This window comes from Medicago sativa, chromosome 4 (assembly GCF_051527215.1).
Source record: "Medicago sativa cultivar Bolivia chromosome 4, Bolivia_mono, whole genome shotgun sequence".
NCBI lineage: Eukaryota > Viridiplantae > Streptophyta > Magnoliopsida > Fabales > Fabaceae > Medicago > Medicago sativa.
In genome coordinates this window covers 83,462,380-83,473,254 of record NC_140752.1, presented here as the reverse complement: position 1 = coordinate 83,473,254, position 10,875 = coordinate 83,462,380, and the positions used below count along the sequence as shown (strand labels likewise).

General features: G+C 35.0%; 3 protein-coding genes across 4 annotated transcripts; 1 reads left to right on the top strand and 2 right to left on the bottom strand.

The window, feature by feature from the left end:
• Positions 1 to 240: 240 nt before the first annotated feature.
• Positions 241 to 4,087, top strand: FLS2 (Leucine-rich receptor-like protein kinase family protein). 2 transcript variants are annotated; one of them, XM_085708002.1, is made up of 3 exons: positions 241 to 1,915; positions 2,000 to 3,436; positions 3,545 to 4,087. In XM_085708002.1, exons 1-3 carry the CDS (start codon positions 289 to 291, stop codon positions 3,862 to 3,864), a joined length of 3,384 nt encoding a protein of 1,127 aa, XP_085564128.1. In that variant the 5' UTR covers positions 241 to 288; the 3' UTR covers positions 3,865 to 4,087. The 2 variants fall into 2 exon arrangements, with proteins under 2 accessions (XP_085564128.1, XP_085564127.1); XM_085708001.1 differs by having other exon boundaries at positions 241 to 3,436.
• Positions 4,088 to 4,937: 850 nt separating this feature from the next.
• LOC146932826 (uncharacterized) lies at positions 4,938 to 6,271 on the bottom strand. Its single transcript, XM_085708005.1, has 2 exons — positions 5,740 to 6,271; positions 4,938 to 5,643 (listed from the first exon to the last, which is right to left on the bottom strand). Exons 1-2 carry the CDS (start codon positions 5,776 to 5,778, stop codon positions 5,059 to 5,061), a joined length of 624 nt encoding a protein of 207 aa, XP_085564131.1. The 5' UTR covers positions 5,779 to 6,271; the 3' UTR covers positions 4,938 to 5,058.
• LOC146932825 (chlorophyll a-b binding protein AB80, chloroplastic) lies at positions 5,990 to 6,963 on the bottom strand. The gene has a single exon (XM_085708004.1). The coding sequence runs from the start codon at positions 6,902 to 6,904 to the stop codon at positions 6,104 to 6,106; it is 801 nt and encodes a 266-aa protein (XP_085564130.1). The 5' UTR covers positions 6,905 to 6,963; the 3' UTR covers positions 5,990 to 6,103.
• Positions 6,964 to 10,875: the final 3,912 nt, after the last annotated feature.

Genomic DNA, 10,875 nt, shown 5'->3' with positions numbered 1-10,875 from the left:
AGAAGATGCACCAAGTTTGGTTACTTATACAGCAATAACCTTAAGTGCTCAACGAGTTAAGTCAAATTGAAGATATTATTCATTTTTTGTCATCTAATGATTTATCTTTTATCACAATGCAATGTAATGTGAACACACTCTATAACCACGGGTCATACTATTACTATCTACAAAGAAAAATAAGACAGTGGATGCATAAACAAAATCATATATAAAGCCTTCATTCACTACAACTTTGATATTATGTCATCAAACTTCAAATTCAATTGACCAATCCAATTCCAAGTCATGCCATCTCAAAACCTTAGTTTGACTCTAGTCATACTCATTTCAATTCTATCCATTATTGTTTCACATGTTGAAACATCAACCATTGAAGTTGAAATTGAAGCATTGAAAGCATTCAAAAAATCCATAACAAATGATCCAAACAAAGCTCTTGCAAATTGGATTGACACAATCCCTCATTGCAACTGGTCAGGCATTGCATGTAGCAATTCTTCAAAACATGTCATATCAATTTCACTTTTTGAACTTCAACTCCAAGGTGAGATTTCACCTTTCCTTGGAAATATTTCAACACTTCAACTTATTGATTTAACTTCAAATTCATTAACTGGTCAAATTCCACCTCAAATTAGTCTTTGCACTCAACTTACAACACTTTACCTTACTGGTAATTCTCTCTCAGGTTCAATCCCTCATGAATTAGGTAACCTTAAAATGTTGCAATATTTGGATATAGGTAATAACTATCTCAATGGAACCTTACCTGATAGCATATTCAACATAACTTCTTTATTAGGTATTGCTTTCAATTTCAACAACCTTACTGGAACTATTCCATCAAATATAGGGAATTTAGTTAACACTATACAGATTGGAGGATTTGGTAATAGTTTTGTTGGATCTATACCTGTTTCTATAGGCCAATTAGGATCTTTGTTATCTCTTGATTTTAGTCAAAATAAGTTATCAGGTGTCATACCTAGAGAGATTGGAAACCTAACAAATTTACAATATCTTTTATTGTTTCATAATTCGTTGAGTGGAAAAATTCCTTCTGAGCTGGCTCTTTGTAGCAATCTTGTTAACCTTGAGTTATATGAAAATAAGTTCATTGGAAGTATTCCTCATGAGCTAGGAAATTTAGTTCAATTGGAAACTTTAAGGTTGTATGATAATAAATTGAACTCAACAATACCAGATTCTATATTTAAGTTGAAATCGTTAACGCGGTTAGGATTATCAGAGAATAACTTAGAGGGAACAATTTCTTCTGAGATTGGATCTTTGAGATCCTTAAAAGTGTTAACTCTTCATTTGAATAAGTTTACCGGGACGATTCCTTCGTCGATAACAAACTTGAGAAACTTGACATCTTTGTCCATGAGTCAGAATCTCCTTTCAGGTGAAATTCCTTCCAATATAGGTGTGCTTCAAAATTTGAAGTTTCTTGTCTTGAACGACAACTTTTTACATGGACCTGTTCCTCCTAGCATTACCAATTGTACTAGTTTGGTTAATGTGAGTTTATCTATTAATTCTTTAACTGGAAAAATTCCTGAGGGTTTTTCAAGGTTGCCAAATCTTACTTTCCTGTCTTTTACATCCAACAAAATGAGTGGTGAATTACCAGATGATCTTTTCAATTGCTCAAACCTTAGTACTCTAAGTTTGGCGGATAACAACTTCAGTGGATCAATAAAATCTGGTATCAAAAATCTGTTTAATCTCATGCGTTTACAGCTGAATGAAAATGCTTTCATAGGACCAATTCCACCGGAGATTGGAAACTTGAATAAACTTATCACTCTGTCACTTTCTGAAAATAGATTTTCAGGTCATATTCCAACAGAATTGTCCAAACTTTCTCTCCTTCAAGGACTCTCTCTTCATGACAATGCATTAGAAGGTACAATACCTGATAAACTTTCGGAACTAAAAGGATTGACTATACTTTTGCTGCATGAAAATAAGTTTTTTGGTCAAATACCAGATTCCATCTCGAAGCTTGAGATGCTTTCATACTTAGATCTTCATGGAAACAAACTTAATGGCTCTATTCCGAAAAGCATGGGGAAGCTTGATCATCTTTTAATGTTGGATCTCTCTCACAACAAACTCACAGGATCAATTCCAGGAGACGTCGTTGCACACTTCAAAGACATGCAGATGTATCTTAACCTTTCCTACAACCACTTTGTTGGAAGTGTTCCATCTGAACTAGGGATGTTGGAGATGGTGCAAGCGATAGATGTTTCAAACAATAATCTTTCAGGTTCCCTTCCAATGACACTTTCTGGGTGCAGAAACATGTTTAGTCTTGATTTCTCAGGAAACAATATTTCAGGTCCTATTCCTGCTGAAGTTTTTAGTGGCATGGACTTGCTTCAAAGCTTAAATCTTTCAAGAAATCATATAGATGGTGAAATACCCGAAAGCTTGTCTCAGATTATGAATCTTAGTTCCTTAGATCTTTCTCAGAATAACTTGAAGGGAACTATTCCTGAGGGATTCGCCAATCTTTCCAACCTGGTGCAGCTCAACTTTTCTTTCAATCAACTTGAAGGTCCTGTACCTTTGACTGGAATATTTTCACATATCAATGAATCTAGTATGATGGGAAACCAGGCTCTTTGTGGAGCAAAATTCCTAAGTCCATGCAGAGAGAACGATCATTCTCTATCCAAGAAGAGCATAGCTATCATTGCTGCACTTGGATCTCTTGCTGTACTTCTACTTGTAGTGCTTCTGATTTTATATTTCAACCGAGGCACCATGTTCGGTAATTCTATAAAGAGTGTTGATACTGAGAATCATGAATCAGTGAACGGTTCAGCATTGGCTCTTAAAAGATTCAGTCCAAAGGAGTTAGAAAATGCAACCGGTTGTTTCAGCTCAGACTACATCATTGGTTCTAGCAGTTTGAGCACCGTTTACAAGGGTCAATTTGAAGATGGTCAGATTGTAGCCATAAAAAGGTTGAATTTGCACCAATTCTCAGCAAATACCGACAAGATATTCAAGAGAGAAGCCAGCACCTTGTGCCAGCTGAGACATAGGAATTTAGTTAAGATACATGGATATGCTTGGGAAAGCCAGAAAACAAAGGCTTTAGTTCTAGAGTACATGGAGAATGGGAATTTGGATAGCATCATACATGACAGAGAAGTTGATCAGTCGAGGTGGACATTATCTGAAAGACTCCGAGTTTTCATTTCTATTGCTAGTGGATTGGATTACTTGCACTCTGGTTATGATTTTCCCATTGTGCATTGTGATCTAAAGCCTTCTAACATCCTTTTAGATAGAGATTTTGAAGCTCATGTCAGTGATTTCGGGACAGCTCGAATACTAGGCCTTCATCTGCAGGATGGCAGTGCCCTTTCCTCAACAGCAGCTTTGCAAGGCACAATTGGCTATTTGGCACCAGGTATAAGCCTTTTCTAATCTTTTATGATCATTGAATTATGTGTGATCTGTTTTTATCACAATTTATAATTTCAACATTTTGAACAATATTTTTCTATGTAATTTCCAGAATTCGCCTACATGAGGAAAGTAACGACGAAAGTGGATGTGTTCAGCTTTGGCATCATAGTACTGGAATTTCTAACAAAAATAAGGCCAACAGGGCTCTCAGAATCAACCAGTTTGCGCGATGTGGTAGCAAAAGCCGTTGCAAATGGAACGGAACAGCTTGTCGGCATTGTGGACCCTGAATTGATCACAAAAGAGCATGGAGAAGTGTTGGAAGAGCTCTTTAAGCTTTCATTGTGCTGCACCCTCTCTGATCCTGAACATCGTCCTAATATGAATGAAGTTTTATCTGTACTTGTGAAGCTTAACACAGCAAGATAGTATTACTGTGTTGTTAAATAATAAACAGCATAATATCAATCAATCCTTGGTGCTGTTTTTTGGAAAGAAGATAAAAGAAATGCTTGTCAGTAAATTCATAACTAGTTTCTTTGACAATGACACAGTGTTGTGGTGTACATGTTAATATGTGGAACTTTGCTCAAATGAGCAGTATTCCTAGACAATCATGTAATAATACTCATCCCTACTTTTTTAGTCTGCATTGACTGTCTCTTGTTGCATATTCTATATTTTTCACTCCCTCTTGCCACTCTTTGATTTAATGCAGAAATATATACACACACACACACACACACACACACACACACACACAATCGAGTTTGCTCTATCATATAGTATAGTTCGAGAATGATTCAGTTTGGAATAAAAATATCTGGTTACTTTCAAGTTTTACTCCCAAGTATTATCAGGATCATGAAAGAACCTTCAAGTTTTCTATTAGAGGTCATAAAGGCTCATCAATTACTTTCTGTTATGTAAGCAATGTCATAACTTTGAGAAATTTTAAGCAGGGAAGAACAAAATGCGTACCCCCAATTGAAAAATAGTAGATATCACATGCTGAAAACTTTGTTTTCATCTCCAACATTCTTACAACCCAAATAAAAGTTCAAAAAATGATTGAAAACCAGACATAGCTATCGTCTTAAACATCTTTTAGTTTTTGAGTAAACAATCATTTTAGTTCTTAAATGTGTGAGGCGGCGCCATTATAGTCCTTGAATGAATCAAAATTGCAAAACATCCTTGAGTATCTTCAGTCAGGAATTTGATGTACTAATTTAACCAATGGAAGACCATTTGAGTAACGAACTAACTAACAAAAAACACATCGGATAACCAAATTGACTAACTAGAGACACATTCAAGAATGATTATGTAATTTTGGTTAATTCAAGGACTACGGCGATAGCTCTTGACACATTCAAGAACCATAACCATTTACTCTTATCCTTTTAAAATGAAAGATCTCAACTGAGAGAATAGTCTTCACTCACAGCAATCAACAAGATTGTACAACCAATAAAATAAATACTGTGTGGCTGTTCATATAGAATCAAACAAATTTATTGTATTTGCATAACAGCTACAAAGAAGACTATCATAAAATAAAACAACAAAGTTAAATGGTAAAAACAAATTTTAAAAAGTAAAATAAGGAGTTATGATGCTTCATTTACTGGGAGGATCAGTATGAAGAAATTCTTGAATAGTTGAAGGGAAATCCAAGTCTCTAAAACCACTATTTGCACCCCCAGAAATAAAAGCAGCTTTCCCTAAAAGTAAATGTGCCAATCTCAATGGCTCTTTCTTCTCCACCCCATCATTCAAAAAATGCTTAATCCACCCATCCAACCTCAACACCTCTTTCTTACACTTTGGTCCCTCCACACCAACAATCTTGGAATAAAACCCACCTTCACAATGACAAGAATCACAATCACCACCATCCTCATCACCCTCAAAATCACCTAATAGCTTCATTAACCCTTCAATTTCATCAACATCTTCTTCTTGAGTTTCATCTGAAGGAGTAGTAATTTGAGAAGGGTGTTGATGGGTCAGTGTGAATCCTTGAGAAACTGAGAGGAATTGTTGAGGAGGTTCGCTGTTTTCTTGTGTGGGGCATGTTTGGTTGCAACTTTGTTGGAGGAACAAAGGTGAACTCAATGTTGATACAACGTTGCTTTCTTGTACTTGTTCAGATTCTGTTGTTTTTGTTGTTGATGTGTTCTCTAATTTTAACCTTTTTTCAACCTAGGTACAAAAAAAAATAAAAAAATTAAGACATTCATTCGTTAAAAAACATTTGTAATAACAACGTTTTAATATGTTGAAATTGTGATTTCATACCTGTCTTAACGATGAGAAGAATTTCGAATGTGAAGACATTGAGAATGGTACACTTTTGTTGTAACATATGTTGAAGTAACTCTAATGTGGTGCATTAGATATAGAAGTATTATGATATTTATTTGTTTATTTATCACATCCACATGTGCTCTAAATATGAGTGGATATTGTTTTTTTTGAGCGATTTAATTTTGGTAGAGCATGGATTATACGAAACATAAAGCTGGGAATGTGGGATTGAGAGAACAGATTAACATAAAAAAAAAGACTAACATTCACTTGCATACAACACATGATAATAATTCACATTCCCGCAGGAAGAACATTACAAGAAAGTATACATCACAAAAAACATAATGACCATTCACTTTCCGGGAACAAAGTTGGTGGCATAGGCCCATGCGTTGTTGTTGACTGGGTCGGCAAGATGATCAGCAAGGTTCTCCAAAGGTCCCTTTCCGGTCACAATAGCCTGAACAAAGAATCCGAACATAGAGAACATGGCTAATCTACCGTTCTTGAGTTCCTTAACCTTCAACTCTGCGAAAGCCTCTGGGTCGTCAGCTAGGCCCAATGGGTCAAAGCTGCCTCCTGGGTAAAGTGGGTCAACAACTTCACCAAGAGGTCCACCAGCAATACGGTAACCTTCAACGGCTCCCATCAAGATAACTTGAGTGGCCCAGATGGCAAGAATGCTCTGAGCATGGACCAAACTTGGGTTACCCAAGTAGTCAAGTCCACCCTCGCTAAAGATCTGGGATCCGGCCTTGAACCATACAGCCTCACCGAATTTAACACCATTGCGAGACAAAAGCTCTGGGAAAACACATCCCAAGGCTCCCAACATAGCCCACCTGCTATGGATGACTTCAAGTTCACGGTTCTTGGCGAATGTCTCTGGGTCAGCAGAAAGTCCAGCAGTGTCCCATCCGTAGTCACCTGGGAACTCTCCAGTCAAGTAAGACGGGGGCTCACCAGAGAATGGGCCTAAGTACTTAACACGGTCTGGGCCGTACCATGGGCTTCCTGAGGAGGCTACTTTCTTGGTGGTAGCAGACTTCCTCATGGTGAACCTTGCAGCTCCCAATTCTTGGCTTGAAGGGGTTAGCTTGACTGGCTTGCCTGCCAAGGTTGGTGAAGAGAGAGCCATGGATGATGCGGCCATTGTTGCAATGAAATTAAAATGCTTGTTGTGCTTTTGATAAATGTACTCGTATGAATGGTGATTTGGTAAGGTGAATATGGGTGTGTATTTATATTAGTTATGAAGTTGTTGTACTCTTATCTTGTGTTATCCAAAGCTACAATCTCATTGGAAGTTGAGGATTTTGATGTTACACTTGGCACCTCTCTAAAATCCACTAACGGGTTAGATTCTTCATATGATATGATTTGTAACCAATGTTGGTGTTCCATGTGTAACTGTGGGATTCCTATAGATATATCAGCGAAAATTTAATTATTTCATAAAATTGGCTTAATTTATGAGGCTATGCTTTAAACTGACTCAGCAATGTAAGATTTTTTTAGGGTCCACATGCTGTCATGTTGCACATAGTAGCGCTTGAGAACCACAAATTTGAAAAAATTGTAACTGTTATGGACAGGTGCATGTTCTGATTTCTATTTCAACCAATTTTAGAGCAAAGTATAATAAAGAAAAGAATATAAAGGCAGACAAATTGTGAAAAGAACCAAGTCAGGGTTGATGGTTACACGGGTCAATTTTAATTCATGAGGAATCTATTGAAATATAACACCCTCAAGATTGAGTCATACAGTACATCCCAGTATTTTCAGAAAAATGAAACAGTTCACACCCTCAAGATTTTTTAAATTACAATGCAATACCTAAGGATAATTGGTTTGAAAAACAGCAGAAGATGTTTCATTTGATTTACAATTAAAATCAGTAAGCACTGCTATGTGCCTTAAATTTTTATCTATCTTGAATTTGTGCATACAAAAAATGAGCCAAGGTAAAAATGGTCCATGTTTTTTGCCCTACTTGATGTTTTTACCATGTTTCTCATTTTACAGTTCATTACCTTATCCAACCAAATCTAAGATGGCACGTTCTTACTGGATGAAGTAGCTGTTTGTGATATTTCTATATCTCTTTACAAAGTGTGAGGGAATATAATTAAAAAAGAAAAAGATAATTGATATGTATTTGAGGACCAATTATATCAAAGGTGTCTCAAAAGTAGTTGCCAGCAGTCATATGCTTAGACAAATAATTGTTTGTCTTGCCTATTATTATTGGATATTTGAATATTATGATGTGGATCTGTGACAAAATTGAAGAGCATAGCTAAGTGATTACTCATGTGTTCAATTTAAGTTGATATGTGAATCATTTTGTTCAATCTGTTATAATTATTAATCTACCTATGAAAACATAAAACACTAAATAGTAAAAAGTAACCGCATCCTTTTGTATTAGGTTTATAGTGTGGGTTTAATTCACTCTCCTCTAATACCATTTTAGGTTTTTTTACGGTATAGTTCATCTTTATAAAATCTGCTTGTATAATAAAAAGTATAATTTTTTAGAAATTTATTTCAAGTCTTACCTATAACCTATAGTCTATATAAGTTTTTCTCAATATATTCGGCCTTCTGCAAAACAAAATAGGAATCACAAAAAAAAAAAAAAATACATAAAAGTTTACCTAACTTGTTTTATGAACATCAAAAAGCATAATTCATTGTAGTTAAATCACTATAATGATGCAGAATTCACAAGCTGAATTGATGCCCATATTTCTTCTGAGACCATATGTGTTATAGTTAATAATGTTATCAAGCTACTTTTGCTTAATTCTCCTAACTAACCAAGCTTCTCTGGACTTTGGTAAGCAAATCGTTGTTAACATGACTGGAACTGTTGTTAAGCTTCGAAGTTAAAAGCGTATTGAATCAAGCTGAATAGCTGATTAACAATTAATAACCCAAAAATCAAATGTTTAAGTCATCGGTTGAACAATTTCTTTTTTGTTGATTGGTTGAACACGTATTTTATTTGTGCAAGTTTTTCGTTAAGAAATTCAGACCTCATTTTTTTAACACAATCCTCGAATTGAGAGCATGGAGGAGAACGAGTTGGCCTCAATCGCTTGAGAGCTCAGCGTATTTAGCCTTACCTTGTAAGGTCTTGCTCACTTGTTAATGCACAAGGAAGTTAATCATAAGTAGAAATTTTGTGTTAGAAATTAATAATTATGGGTAAATAACTAATTAGTTATAGCATTTTCCAATATTATTTAACTTTTGAAGAATTGAATAATACACAAATTATAAGATAATTATGGGCAATGAATGTGCTCATTGGTTGGCCAAGTTTGGTGCTACCAACGCCGACTCCTTGAAAGTTTGGACAGCTCCTCCTCCTCAATTAGATACTACCTCCGTCCCTAATTATAGAACCCTTTTGCTAAAATCACGGGAATTAAGAAAGTGGATATTTGTATTAAATTTGTTTGTAATCACTATTGTTTTTACAATTTTATCCTTAAGAGAGAAAGTTAGTTTATGTTTTCCATATGCTATTTATTGCTAATTGAAGAAAAATATGTATTAAATAGGGGCATGCATGTAAAGAAATAATTAATGTAGTTGGAAATAGCAAAGGGGTCTTATAAAAAGGGACAAAAAAATTTCTCAAAATGGTCTTATAATTAGGGACGGAGGTAGTATCATTTTACTTAGGGATATATCTCTGGAGCGTCAAGGCAGTGAATTTCTTAGTTTTTTTTTCTTGTCCTTTTCTTGCTTTTCCTCTTAATCAAAAAAAAAATTGATGGCCTTTTTGGTTTGGCGGTGAAAGAGTCCATCATTGTCATTGGGTAGTTGTCGTGAAAATAGAGAAGCAAGGAAACCTAGCTTTTACATTGACGTGGTTTCCTGCCAAAATTTTACAAAACACATCGTGGTTCTAAATATATACTCAATCTAGTCTCATATGTAAGGCAAGGCAAAGATATTTTTTTAAGTTCATTGAATAATAAATACACCTGATTATAATATTGATCAGATACATCAATTATTAAATAAAGAGTAAATTACACTCTCCTCCCCTCTTATGTTAAAATATAAACTCCTCTCCCTTGAAAAGTAAAATTTATACTTCCCTCCCTTATAAGATGCTCGAATCACAACATCATCCCTTAATGGAGTAATTAAATATGCACTACATTTTAATCTATATTAACATATATAAATAGTTATTTTAATGATATATATTAATTTTAAACCACTATTTAAGAAAAATTAATTCATTTAAAACCAAAACCAAGCCTTCTACCCATGTTCTCAGTGTTACTACTTTTGATCTCTTTGATTTTTTTCAAAGATAATATATTTGTACACGGGGTTTTCGGCCTTTTCCCCTCAGAAAAAGTGAAATATAATCTATTCATAGTTGGGATTTCGCTTCCATATGTGAAAAAGCTACCTACAAAATCCGATACCAAATTGATCTTGAGTGTCATTTTAGGATTGGTGGGATTAATTGCAGCAACTGTTATTAAACAACGCGCATGCACACACGCGTGCGCACACAAGTACACACATATGTATGTTTGTGTGTGTAATGCTACAAATTAATATATTTGTTGTCCTCAATATTCAAAATCCATGGGTTCCTCGCTATGGACTAGAGCACCTTATGTCCCTAGGTACTAAAATTTTGAAGTATTGGCTGAGGAGGAGATATATTTAGGCAAATGTTGTTTAAAGTGAATTTTTTATCTTTGGGTGTTTTTTCCCTTGTGATTGGAGTAGTTTTTTTATTAATAAAATTAGATGACTCAAGGGATAAAATATGCAAAGTTGTTGCTCCTGGTTTTTTAGTTTGTTTCGCACACTTTTATTGTAGGCTTAAATGCACGTTTGATCCTCTTATTTTAGCTTAATCGAAATTTTAGTCCCCCTATTTTTAAAACCATTATTTTGGTCCCCTATTTTAGATTTTTTGGTTTTTCTTTTCAATCCCCATGTTTAATGTTTGAGGCATCATTGGGGGGTGAGGAAATTAGAAAAATTAATTGGATTAAATAGGATGAAGGACAAATAGAGTGTTGTTATACCTCTTTCTTTATAATTCTAAGCGACGTGAGACTTCTTCAACATATA